A 13,728-nucleotide genomic window follows, 5' to 3' on the forward strand; every position below is an offset into this window, starting at 1 on the left:
ATTTAGTAGGACCGCAAAGCATGATGGGATATGCCAGCAAGCCAATGAGTAAGGCTCTAAGGCTACAGTCACACATGTACACCTGAACCAAAGAGGAAACGTATTTTAAGTCATCCCTTTCCATTCACTTCATTGTTACTTCATGTTATGTATGTAGGCTGTTACATTGTAGCACTGGAAGAACGTTACAACAGCACAAAGTGCAGCTCATTAGGCCTGGATCAGTACATTCACTATGTATCTGAGGCCGAGAGTCTGACAGTACCGCTTTTAGCCACTTGGTGGTGCTCTACTTCCATGTTCATTACTCGTACCGACACTCGTAAAACAATCTTTTGGCTTTTTTTTACATAAATCCCATGTAATTATACAACATAGTGAGCCAATAGAGATCTACTTTACTGATATGAGATTACAGAATAGGTCCATGGCTGATTTATGTGCTAGGACTTGAAGTCATTGAGTCTTTTTGAAGGGCCTTGGCCTCTGTAGGGGGTCTGGGATCCTCCCCAAGGATTTCATTAGATAAACAAGTGCTACTTTGTGATTTTTTTTTAATGCAAGCTGGATACCTTATTCAATTCAAACTAGGTTTTTATCAATTAATGTTTAAATTAATAAAAAAATTGAAAAGTGTACCTTACATGTAGGCTAATGTATAACTGCTAACCACACTTCGATTGTGAATCAATCAGAGAAGGATGAGTTTTGTTTTTTCAACCAAGACCTGAATGCTTTAAATTCTCTTTTATAACTCGTGTCTTGTGCCTGATACTAGTGACTGTTGTTGTCAAAACAGTGCACTTATCCCTGCAAAAGAGGCAATGTAGTTTATTTTCTCATTAAAACATGAACACTGAATAAAAGGTAAAATATATCATTTTTTATTATTCTTAGGGGAATATAAAATTAAGATACATGCATTGGTTATGGCATAAATACAGTGTAATCCACATAAAAAATAATAACTCAGAGAGAAGTAAAGCTCATGACGCTTCCTTTATCACAGCCCCCTTTTTGTTGGTGGAAAACATCCAGGTACTCGTCTTAAAAACACAAACAGATATCCTCTTTCTCTCACTGTACTGATGAAAGAGAAGTCAAAGCAAAGAAACCACATATACATTTTACCACATAAACATTGACTTTGGTCGATAAAACAGAACAGAAATACAATGCCAAGAGGCAAGATAAACGATACAAAAAGCAGCCTTAGTGTTCAAAGTGGAAAAGCTGGCGCTGAATTAGTGGTAATAAAAGCGATGCATTAAAAGCTCGTGGACCAGAGCAGCACAATAATCAGTCAGTCGGTCTTGATGACTTAAGGCCTCTAATTGAGTGTGTGTACCATTTCAACACATTTAAAGACAACCTAATCCTACTTTCTTAAAGAAAAAAGAAAAATCACTCAGGAACGTCTTTCCACATTTGTGTTTCCTCAGCACAGATAGCTTGGCATTTAGTTTATAATGTAGATACATGGAGCCCTTAAACACTGATGTTAAAATACTGTCACAAAAATATGATTAAAAAAAGGCACAAATAGGAGTCATGAGTTGATCATGCACAACTGTCTTAAAACTAACTACAACTTAGAAACAAAATGTACAAATAGAAAAAGTAGACCCTTAGTAATAGTCAATATTCCTCTTACTTATATATATATATATATAAAAAATCACCTGCAGTAACTATATTATGACAGTTGTTTGAGCTTTATTTCTGAGTCTGTGGTAACATTATTGTAAACTCAGAGCGGTAAATCCACATTAAAAAATAACAGATAATCACAAAGATGAGTGCTTACTTACACCCTGATCTAAATGTTTTTACATGAAGGCGTGATTAGAATCATTAGTGTCACTTAATGTGTAAGAATAGCACCTTGGAGCTACTTTCAAAGCTCCCAGTAAATGGATGTGTACATAAAGTCTGAACAGGCACTTCTTTAGTAACTGTGTATAAACTCACACATGAGCATACTGAACATGCATGCTCATCCACAGTTAAGACCTGAGTATGCCACAGTAAGGATACATGGAGTTTAATCAAAACAAAAGAAAGTAAATAAAACTAACTTTACTAAATCACTATGCATTATTTAACACAAACACAACAAAAACTGTTTAGAATTGGTTGAACCCATTTTAAAATTTCTATTGTTCTGGTGAAAAAGTTAATTGGTTGGCATTAAACGTTTCTGAATCCATTTTCTGATTCACTTGTGTATTTATTAAAAGTGGTTCATTTAGCCAATCTGTCTTTGAGTCACATACTGCTCATGATTTAAGGGAATGGGTTTTTATTAATCTTGTGAAAAATAGAGTTAATTAAAACATTTGACAATAATATCTTTTGATGTACACATGAGCTTACTCTATGACACCACAGTGGGCCATAGATCACCAGCACTTAATAACCTCTCTGGAGTTAGAACCCAGACTGGCATGGGAGGGTAAACCCTGCACATCTCCTGAATAAGGCGCAAGAACTGTTCTTAAGTGAGAACTGAATCTCGAGTGTCTTGAGGCTACTGTCTTTATAACAGAAAATGAGTCAATTCTCCAGCATACGTGACTATAATGTCCGTTCATCCTTTTTCAAAATCTGAAAATAAAATGGGAAACGGAAGTCTTTAAAGCCAGAAAGAGTCATGGCAGCAGGATGGCACATGTTCCTACACCATGAACTGCGTGTACCCCTCTGCACCTGTGACGATCACATCCATCCAGATTCTCATGGCCTCTGGAGAGGGAGCGACCATGTAGTAGACCCTGTCGTGTGTCTTCACACTGAAGGTCAGAGACGGGTTAGGGCTCTGCAGCAGTGACAGGAAGAAGGAAAAGTCAGAATTAGAGATATCAGATACCTGCATAAAACATGTTTGTAGCAACATAAATACAAATGCACACATACCTTATGTGCATTCTTCAAATGATCATAATACACCTCTTCAATAGCTTGGAAGTAGATCACTCCTTTCAGTTTGGCTTCATGTTTGTCTGCAGAAGATGATGGGTGTTTTAACATACAAATATAGAAACACAATTGTGAGGAAATGTAGTGTAGCATGTTCAGTTCATTGATTTATATTTGATATAAAACATTCTGAACAACGGAATTACAAAATATAAAAATGTATTTTTTGTATGTAGTAGTTTGGAGCCTGCTTGTTCTACCTGAATAGTAGGAGAGCGTGCGTCGGTTACGGTCAAAGACAAACCAGCGTTTCTTCCAGGTTTTGATCTTGCCTCCCATTTTGATCAAGTAGCCACGGCAGGTTTTTTCTGAGATGGACAAGTGGAAGCATGTGTCTGTGCTGTGGCCGGCAGACTCAATGTGAGCGCGCAGGTCAAAGTCGTCCTTTCGCACCGGCAGGTATCGTGTCAGCGGCCGGGACTGGAGGGAAAAGAGTGGAAGGGTTCATTGCAGAGGAGATGGAATATGTAATAACAATGAGGTGTTTACGTAATCATGCAGATGTGTATCATATGGTAAGACAGATTCAAGTTCTTTCATCTGCTGCCAACAGTTGATGAACCAGGACAGAGAACAAAAGAAGATGGATGAAGCGTATACTATAACCTGCCAGACATGATTGAAACCATGCAGAAGGAGGGGAGTATGAAACATACATAAGTCAGCTACAGAAACAAGATGGAAAGATTTGTCCAAAGAGTGAAAGGTCAACTACCTCAAAGGTGAATAAATCTAAATGATCTATTGGGTAAAAATGAAATGACATCCTTTGTGTCCTTTATGAATTATTCTTTACATGGTACAATCTAGATCAGAGAAACTGAGTTATGACAACAATCTCTACCGAAGAATGATCACACAGTGAGAGATTCTGAATGAAGATGAAGCACAAGTCTTTATACGTGCCCATGAAATGGTTTTTCTTTCTCACCTGTGCCCTCTGTTTTTCTCGCAGTTTCACCTCACGGTCGATGAGTTTCTGGCGTCTGCTCGTCTCTTCTTGTAGCCTTTTCTCCAGGTCCTCCCTTCTTCTCCGCTCCTCCTCTAGTGCCTGCTTTCGTATGCCCATCTCTCGCTCCTGAGGAATAATTTGACTGGTTACATTTTTTTTTTTTAATAATTGCAGAAATATTTTACAGAGTTTCTGTATTTTTTTGTTAGCATACAAAGACGTTTCTGTGTTTAAATTGACATATTTATTATAAATGTAACTCCAGGGACAGTTCAGGCTCTCCACACATGGCCTGTCTCTACTATTAACTGTAAGGGATGTAACTGTGATTATGGTTTTATCTTGTAGTGACCTTGTGTTCTATGAGGCTTATCTTCTCTGCCTGGGCTTCTCTCAGCAGACGCTCCATCTCCTCTAGCTTGGCCACATTGGAAGTACTGGCACTGCGGCACACAAACACACACACACATTAGAAACATAGAAGAAACATGGTCTTGAAAATACAAACACCAAATCAACTTTCATGAGGCTGAACATGAAATACACTGAAATGTAATGAAACTGGGCAGCTGCCAAGTCAATCAATTAAACCTGCTACACTCGCAGCAAGCGTGACAAACTGAATCCAGACGGACTTCTCCATCTGTTTTTCCAGGTGTTACATTTTCTGTGAATCTTCAGGTCAGTGCCAACGTATTGAGATTACAGAAATACTTAAAGATGAGTCCAATCTACGCTCAATCCATGTTTGAGAAATAAGATCAAAGTGGTTGAAGTACAGAGAAACCTCATTAAAAAGTCGTTCTAATACTGATTGAAGACCTTTTATGGTGTGAGAGTCTGAATATCAAGAAGATGTAAGGATTGGACCAGCGCTCTCTCCACACAGGACTTGCTGACTCTCTGATGTGTCACTGTCTGTGTTTAGTTGAAAACAGCCGCCTTGTCTAGCTTCAGGTCTCAGAGACAGCACACGGTCTACACATGAAATGCATTCCTGACTAACATCACAAGGAAGGAATTTTGTGTGTTTGTCATGTTTAACTATATTTTTCCTCCCTCGTTCTCTATAATCATGCAGCTCATTTTCTTGCTTAAGATCCTACTAAAAGGCAACAAGCCCACTCAAGCACTCACACACACAGAGCCAGAGGAAATGGATACTCAGTGTTGATCTGTGATGATGTCACAACATTGTTAAGATGAATGGTACACATTAGACTCAGTCTAAACAAATCAGGAAGGAAAGAAGAGTGACAGAGAAAGAGAGACGGAAAAGTGGGGTAACCGAAGTAATCAAAAAAGAGAAAAAAGGATCAGGAGGGAAGATTTGAAAAAAGAAAGGAAGAACGAGCAGAAAAAAAAAAGTTTCCCGCTCCCTGGTTTTTGTTTCAAATGCATCTGAAAGTTTAGTGCAAAATCATTACCACACATCTCAATCCCTCTCTCTTTTGCAGGCAGCAAATGTGTTCAAGTAATCATTTGAAATAAAAAAGAAGTGAAATCTAACAAAAGAATACAACTTAATATGACTGAAGGGCATAATTACTTATATCAGTATCTTCGGCTACATTGTTTGCAAAATGTTAGTCCAGTACTTGGATTAAGAATCTAAATAAATTTTTCCCTGTAACGACTTAAATAATATTAAATAAAATAAACTCTAAACTGAAATAAATGACTCTAAACTTTCTCCAACCTCATTGTTACATCCATCCTTTCCCCTCTTCCTGCATTCCTCTTCCATTCTCTTACCTCCGTCGATGAGAGGGAATCGCGCTCATAGTCATCGTAGAACAGTCCAGTTCAAATCTCTCTCATCGAGAATTTGGATTAATTAAGAGTTTTTTAAGTCTTGCTCCAACACCTGTAACTCCAGGGATCAGGATACATCCCTGACAAGATGTAAAAGAAATCCAGTTCTATCCTTAAACTACTTCTGTGTCCAGCACTGATCCAGACTCTACTGCACACATCTTTCACTCCAATGTAAGGCCGTACAACACAGTCCGACTGAGAGCATACCGAGGATCACTGAGGCAGTCTCTCTTCAAGGAAAACTTACAATGCAGAGAGGTCAATCTGCAAATGGTTTGCGACTGTGAAACTTTTTGCAGAAACCAAGAGCATACCATTCAGAGGAACAAGAGGAGGGGAGACAAAAGACAGATGCAACCACTGTAAAAAAAAGGAGAGAAGGAAAGCAAGAACACATGGTTTCAGTCCAGACAGGGGGGTGGACCCCCGAAATGTACCTCCACACTCATACTGGTTTACTCAGGTCATCTGGACCAGTGGGGGTTGACTGAACACACACACATATGCACACATAAACACACACACCTTCATGTTTTCCGTCTTCCGTAACCTGACCCTTGGAACACTAATCAAGAGTCCCCCGCTAACTCATACAACACACACAGTACTACACATCTTATTCTCTAAGGAGGGACCATGCAAGGCGGGAAACCTCTGCTCTGCAGCTCCACACACTTTTTACATTAACTCACTTTCTACTCTCTTGGTTGCCCCCCCCCCCATCTCCTTCCTTCAGTCAATGTTTCATATTATAGACACAAAGAGACATTTTTGTGTTTTCAAGTTTTAATATTTCTCCGCCTTTTGTCATGTTCTATTCATTTGAAAACAGCTTGCCTTTTGTTTCTCAACCTTTTTTACATCAGACTAAAGGAGTGATGGGAGTAGCAGTGGTTCATGTTAATGCGCTAAAACTTCACATAAAAACCCTCAAGTAAAATTACATTTATACAACTGTGACAGTAGGACACAGTACAGACCTTCCTGTGTGCATGCACAAAAACAGCTACTGTGAACACTGACCTGGAGACATTGTCAGGTGAGCAGGCAGAGATGCTGGTTTCAATAGAGTCAGTACTGTCAATGCTCATTGTGTCAAAGGCCTGGTTGTCACGGTAACCAAAGGCATCAAGGTACACGTTGGTCTGGGAAGCTGCTCGGGAGCTGGGCTGACCTGGAAAATCGAAAAAAAAAAGAAAAAAAGAGAGATGTTTACCACACACAGCATGAGCTATTCTTCATTTGCACCTGCATAGACTTTAGTTACCTGTCTGTGTCACCTCATCTGGGACAACAGGTTGCAATTTTGGATCACAAAGCTCCGCCAGCGTGAAAAGCTCTTTTTACATTCAGAGAAAAGATAAAAGACACTCTATCTGTGTCCAAATGCAGGACTCAAACAAACGTACAACCAACGACAAAGTCAGCAAAATGAGTACATGCAGTACAACAAAGTCCTGAAGTATTTAATGCAGTCCAAAGAAGTCTGAAAAGAGGATGTTCTCCAAAGCAAGAGCAGGAATGTTGACAAAATCATGGAGCAGATATTAAAAGAGAGACTAACTCAGCCTCTGGGTACAGAAAGAAGCAAACAGAAAGACCTGATAGCATCTTGCCCATGCAGCAGACCCACCCATCTGATGAGCCACATCAAGGGACCAAAGGGACTCAGGGACCTGATACATGCGTGTGTCCGGAAAACACAGCAGTTCTTTTACAACACACACTCCACATAACTCAGAAGAACTAGATCCTTTAAGATATCTAACCTGTGAAAGTGTAATAAAAAAGCCTCTTATATAAAAACTGTTTCATGCATGTGGTTGAGATACACTTAAGTAGTTTAACTTTCATTCAATCACTGAGACCATAAACACATCCAAAATCAGAAATGGTAAAAGCTTCCCTGAAGTAACCGACCATCTTTCAAGTTGAAGAGGCTACATGTGGATTCAAAAGCAAATACCAGCATAAATATGGCAGTGTTACGGTACACTTTGTGGAGTTAAAAGCTGACTTTCTTAGAGGAAATCTACTTCTAAGCAGTCATTTTAAACTAGTATTACATTTTTCAAACTGTAACAGCTGAATCCAGAACCTATGCTGAATGCAGACACACAAACAGAAATATACGCTCTGCACCAACATGATGGAGCAGCCCCTCCACCACTTACATTCCTGTGTTATCTCCAACGACCAATAAACAAATTAGATAAACAAAACGGAGGTGCACAACAGCACACAATATGGACATCACCATATATGGTGCATTGTTTTCTGTGAAAACCCAAAGATGAGTATGTTTGCGAGTCAATACACAGTAAGAGAAGAGGAATAATGAAATATTCAGAGTCTTTGTAAGGGAAATGAAATGTATATGTATTCCAGACTACTCTTGTGTTTGCGTCTATCAGATGAAGGTCGTACATGTGAGTAAGGGTGTGTACCTTTATGCAGACGTCGAGAGTCAGTCTCCTTGTTGGATAGGGAGAAAATTCTTGGAAGAATGCTGCCACAACTTGTGCTCTGAACCAGCGGCTGGTGGGACTATAAAACAGATTAACAATGTTTAAAAAAAATTACACAGTATGTAATTTCATTCCTTACATTATAATACACAAAACAATAGAATAAAAAACAGGAAAGAAACATTTGGACCAATATGAAAAATGATGCCATCCTTATAATTGAGGTGGATTTGTTCACATGTGACCCTCTATATGTGCATACCTTGTTAGAGAAGTTGCGTCCCAGTGTTGCGCTAGTGAACTGAGGCGTCATGGTGGGTGTGCTTCTCTTCCTGGGTAGGGTGTCACTTAGGTGGGAGCCGGATTCTCTCTCAGACCTCTTTCTCTCTTCCAACAAACGGAATTGCTGATCCAACATACAACAGGGAAGGGACGAACACAGTAAACTATTTATCGATTGTTCATCATTTACATAAATCTTAAAACAAGAAAAGGCGCTCACTCAGTGGCTGAAACTTACACACACAAACAAACACACACACACACATATTACCTGCCTGTGTCGGTGATGTTGTTTTTTGACAGGAAGGGGAGGTGGGGGGGAGTCAGGGAGGGGAGAGGGGTCTCGATATGACACCATGTTCTCTGGCCAATGCACAGAGGGGGTTTTGGGAAGGGGGCGGGGATTTAGTTGAAAGGAGGAAGAAGAAGAGGAGGAGGAAGAGGAATGACAGTCGGCAGGTGAGGAAGAATGACAGAGCTTGAAAAAGAAGAAAGGAAAATTGTCAGAAAACTCAAACAGTGCAGAAGAAGAAAGGAAATTGGGGAAAATCACACGATCGTTCACACACACACTTTTCTAAATCTACGTCTTTGTACTGCACTACATATGCAGGCGATTTACACCTCTACACACACACCTCATCCTCTGGTGGTTTTGAGGTGTCGCCATCAGGGGAGGGGTTTGCGGTGGACTCTGGAGAGGCATTGGCCAAGGCAGAGGCGGGGGCGGGTTTAAGTTCCCCCCCAAGCTGTGAGTAAAGCTCATTGATTTCACTGACTGTGACATAGCCCTGAAAGGTATCATGTGGAGAGTGGGGAAGAGAGAAGGGGTGAGGCATTGCATGAAGTCAGTCGGCCTTATTAATATGTTAAGACAAAACTTTGTTAGAACGATGCAGAATTCTGTGATTGCAGCTTTTTCACATCAAAATAAGTTTAGACACACAAACAAGTTATTACACTGTTAACACAGATTGAGACGATTACACGAGACAAAAGACATTCTTACAAGGTTACCACAGAATGAATATGTGTGAGTATGAGCTGTGCATCAAATGAATCAAACTGTTACAACTTTCTGCAAGTTACAACGAGTGGAAAAAAGGGGGAGGAAATACAAAGAACTAGATAGAAGGAGGAGAACGGACAATCTGAACAAAGAGAAGAACAGAGAGGGATATGTGAGAAATATAAGAAGAAAGTACCTCAGCATTCTTGAGAGAAATAGAGGAAAGGAGGGATGAGAGGGCACACATGTTTACTGGAGGAGGACATGTGGCAGATGTGTTGTAACGGCACCGATGGCTAAAAGACTGACACACATCAGCCAGTGAGGCTTTCTCCTAACGAGTAGAGAAGGAAACCCCAGAGATTAGACAGGAGGAGGAGGATCCTGCTTACTTTAGGAGGCTAAAAGGGGAGGGCAGTTCTCATTCTCTGTTCCCACAGCTGTCGATCAAACTTACCTCCCTTAGAGTGAAACCCCTGCCACCGGTGAGATCAGCATATTTTCTTTCAAGCGTGGCGAGGTTTTCTTTCTCCTAAAGGAAAAAAAAAGGCATGTCAAAAGATACTCAAACTAAAAGCCTTCCCGACCCCTCCCCTTTTCATATTAATAATACATCAAATACAAGACGATGACAATTCTCTTACCCTTTGTAGCATTGCTTCAAGGTTGCTCCTCTCCTTCATGAAGCTCTCCTTCTCTCGCTGAGCCTGCTGGGTAATCTGCACTGCCTGCTTTTTCAGTGTTAATAGTCTCTCCTGAAGAAAAAGAAAAACCAATATGTTACATGTTTTTAGCTCCCTTATAGATCATGTTGCTAAAACTAATACCAAAGCTTCTTTTAAACCAATTTAAACTCACTTGAACAAGCTGTTCATCAAAGTTTTTTTTAACCATTTATCAGTTGAATCTATCAATGTTTTCTGTCTGTAATTGAAGTGCAAAATGAAGATGTCTTCTGGTGTGGATAAATTGCTGTGACAGCTGTTACCTTGCGAGTGACGGTGCTTCGCTGATGGTCAGCTATCTCCCGGAGGAGTTGTTGTGTATGGGTCTCCTTCTCCTCATCCTGCCTGCTCTCTTTTTCCAGTTGCTGGAACTCAAGGTCCTCAAAACGCTTTGTCTCCGTCTCTAGCACTTCACAGTCCTACGCACAAACACACAGAGAAAACAAAGCAGAGATAAACAGGCAGGACTGAGGAAGGCCAGTGCACACGAGGAGAGCAACAAACTTCAGAAAAGACACCAGTATACAACAAGGATTTGAGAAACACACATACATAAAGAGGGATGAATGGTGGTTAAATGCATGTTAATACAATTATTATTTTACAATAATAATAAGGATTTTAACAGCAATAAAGCAGTAATTAACATTAGGTTTTATGGTTCAGACACATTGTGAAAACTGTGCTGAGTGGTGATGTAGTGATTAACATTCAAGAGTTCATGAACAGTCTAACACGTTACTTGATTTCAGTTAAAAATGTCCTTTTTAAAATTGAACATTTTACATTTTTCCAGTTGAAACCCCCCTGTCACTGGGTGTAAGCTCTGTAAGCCTTCCACCCAAATACATTTGATTTGACACAGGTGATGCAAACCAGACACACACAACCCAGATGTTTCTCCAACACTGAGCAGTCATGCGGACACCAAAGCATAACCAGGTAAAGTAAACATGCGACAAGGACACACTGTAAGCATTCTTCCAAATTATAGACAAACTGAGACTCCTATCATGTAAACAAATGATTACAGAGAACAGCGCATCACGAGAAAACACATGCAGCTTAAGTAAATTAAAGACCAGAAAAATAAAATGGCTCTGATCATGAGTTTGCAGTCATCTGTGTAATCGTGTCAGCGACCTTTACAGATTGGATAGCTGATTCATGAATTGATTGATTGGTGAATTGTTTGGTGTCTGTCAATACACACATTCAGGTGTAGGAAAGTCTTGCCATAGTTTATGTAGACACACCTCTCTATCTTTTACCTTCTCCTCCCTTGGTGAAGAGTAGTGAGCTTCTGTCGTGTGTGTTTATGTACAAGCATAAGTCACGATTCCTCTTATCTTAAATCAGGCAAACAACTTTAGGTTTTACAAATATAACTTGTTTCTATTCTGGACTCCACAATTTGTACTTTTGTGTGCTTGCAGGTTGTTGTTGGAGCCAACATGTGTAACTCTTATTTGTTGCTGAACTGTGGGGGGAGTCTTGAGTTATGCGGGGCATAAGCCAAGGAAAAGGTAAAACAAACAGAACGACGCGTCCAAAATGATGACATGCATTGGACAATGATCTGTTGCATTTGACAATAACACACCCAAACTAGATCAAATTTGCCCCTCAGGCTATAAAGCACAACATTTGTTTTGTTTAAAATAAGACACTACAGCTGTGATGGATGTAACAAAAAAAAGGTGAAATCCCAAGCAAATGATTGGAAACATGTGGACATGTTGAAATGCAATCGTGCCTTATAGTTTTCTGTTATTTGCATCAAACATTTGGACATGCATATTTTCTGTTCATTCTTATTACTGTGTTTTGCATTCTCCGTATGGCAGTGTCAGTGTTTGGCCACAAGGGGGCTCTGTTGGCTATTAAAGTGTTTCATCCTGGCTAGCAATTGAGTTGCAGGTTGCAAGCTCAATAGGGACACAGATTACGATGACTTCTTAAGTTATTTTGATCATATTTCATACTCTTACAGGCTTCACCCTCTTGATTAAAACAATATGATGTGTAGACAAACAACAAGGTTAGAAATATAGAGGAGAAAACATGAAACAACATGGACCAGGCAATTCACTCAGTTAAGAAAATAAATGTCCACATGCAATTCATTCAGCCCTCACATGGCTCTTTTTTTTCTGGGTCTGTGATCTTCTGTATACATAAACTTCAAATGTTAACAGTCATTATGTTACATCTGTTAATTTCTGAGTTTCCCTCACTGTGAGTGTGCATGCAGATCTTTTACAGACATTATTATGCAGAAAGGAAACAAAAAGAACATAGGAAAGAAAACATGTTCATTTATTCTAATGAAAGGAAAGGTTATTCAAGTACACACAGATCAGCCATAACATAACGACCATCTATGCAATCTTATACAATCCAATACAAAAGTTCTACCATAAAATCTACTTTCACAAAACTTCTACATGTTACGTTTTTGTTTGCAAGTTTAGAAAGGTGATATTTCTACTTCATATATGACATGAAAGCTGAAGTGGGTGATGATGCTTTACTCAAGTACATTATATTGAATGGTGTTCCTAATATTTTGCCCACCATAACATACATGAGTGAAGCAAACAAAACACTACAATGTAGAAGCTTTGTAAAAGATTAATTGTATTATAGAAAAGATGGATTACATTCACTTACAAAGCTGATCGATATTTGTGAGGTGTGTGTGTGTGTGTGTGTACTGACCCTGGCCAGCTGCTCCTGCAGGGGCTCCTTGGTGGCCTCAGGGCAGCTGTCCAGCTGGGAGCGTTGCTCACACACAATCTGAGCCAACCTCTCTACTCTGCCCCTTTCTGCCTGCAGCAACTCGCACGCCTGACATACACACATGTCCGTACACAGAGATGCACAAACATGCCCATACACACACCCAATGCACACATTTGTTTATGTGCACATACAAACAGACACACATACACAGGACAGAGAGAGGATGGCAGCGTTAGTGGGACAGGGGGAGCAACAGTTAGTCACTACGGCAACCAGGTCAGCAAGATTAGCCTAGAGGGATGGGAGGGTGGGGAAGCTGGAGAAATAAAATACTAAAGGGATGGAGAACTAAGGAGGAATTAAACTGAAATGGAGGCATGGAGATAGAATGAAAATTGTGCCATGAGTTCTGTCTGTTGTCATTTTTCCTCTCTGATTGAATGGAAATGATCTAGTTAATGGATGAATAGATGAATGTGTTTTTTATGAATACCGCAACAAATACAGTCACCCAAATCTTTCCAAGCATTCACCTTCACTTCCTTTAAGTAAGTCTTAGAAAGTAAACAGTTGGTTTCTAACTGATCTGCCTCTCTTTCCCTTAATCACACTCTGTATCATGATGGGGTTTTATAAAGTACAGTGTCTACTGGGTGTGTGTTCATGTACGTTTCAGAATGATGCAACCACTCAGTCCAACAGAGGACATCCCAAACCAAACACATACATCCAAACACACGTACACACAAC

The 13,728-nt window shown here is 39.9% G+C and overlaps 1 protein-coding gene across 7 annotated transcripts in view; it reads right to left on the reverse strand.

Annotated features, from left to right (window-relative positions):
* Positions 1–861: 861 nt before the first annotated feature.
* The window catches only part of phldb2b (pleckstrin homology-like domain, family B, member 2b), a 39,473-nt gene continuing 26,606 nt past the window's right edge, over positions 862–13,728 (reverse strand). For 2 of the 7 annotated variants that reach the window (XM_061064037.1, XM_061064043.1), the window contains 15 exons: positions 12,955–13,083; positions 10,497–10,652; positions 10,153–10,263; positions 9,966–10,040; positions 9,705–9,842; positions 9,138–9,290; positions 8,771–8,977; positions 8,480–8,623; positions 8,197–8,296; positions 6,773–6,923; positions 4,284–4,374; positions 3,911–4,057; positions 3,180–3,399; positions 2,917–3,002; positions 862–2,818 (listed from right to left, as the gene is read on the reverse strand). In XM_061064037.1, the coding sequence (XP_060920020.1) occupies positions 2,678–2,818; positions 2,917–3,002; positions 3,180–3,399; positions 3,911–4,057; positions 4,284–4,374; positions 6,773–6,923; positions 8,197–8,296; positions 8,480–8,623; positions 8,771–8,977; positions 9,138–9,290; positions 9,705–9,842; positions 9,966–10,040; positions 10,153–10,263; positions 10,497–10,652; positions 12,955–13,083 (2,049 nt within the window). In that variant the 3' untranslated portion in view covers positions 862–2,677. The remainder of the gene's footprint in view (positions 2,819–2,916; positions 3,003–3,179; positions 3,400–3,910; positions 4,058–4,283; positions 4,375–6,772; positions 6,924–8,196; positions 8,297–8,479; positions 8,624–8,770; positions 8,978–9,137; positions 9,291–9,704; positions 9,843–9,965; positions 10,041–10,152; positions 10,264–10,496; positions 10,653–12,954; positions 13,084–13,728) is intronic. The other 5 variants (XM_061064038.1, XM_061064039.1, XM_061064040.1 and 2 more) reach the window with 5 other exon arrangements.

Source organism: Labrus mixtus, chromosome 19 (genome assembly GCF_963584025.1).
Source record: "Labrus mixtus chromosome 19, fLabMix1.1, whole genome shotgun sequence".
NCBI classification, from domain to species: domain Eukaryota; kingdom Metazoa; phylum Chordata; class Actinopteri; order Labriformes; family Labridae; genus Labrus; species Labrus mixtus.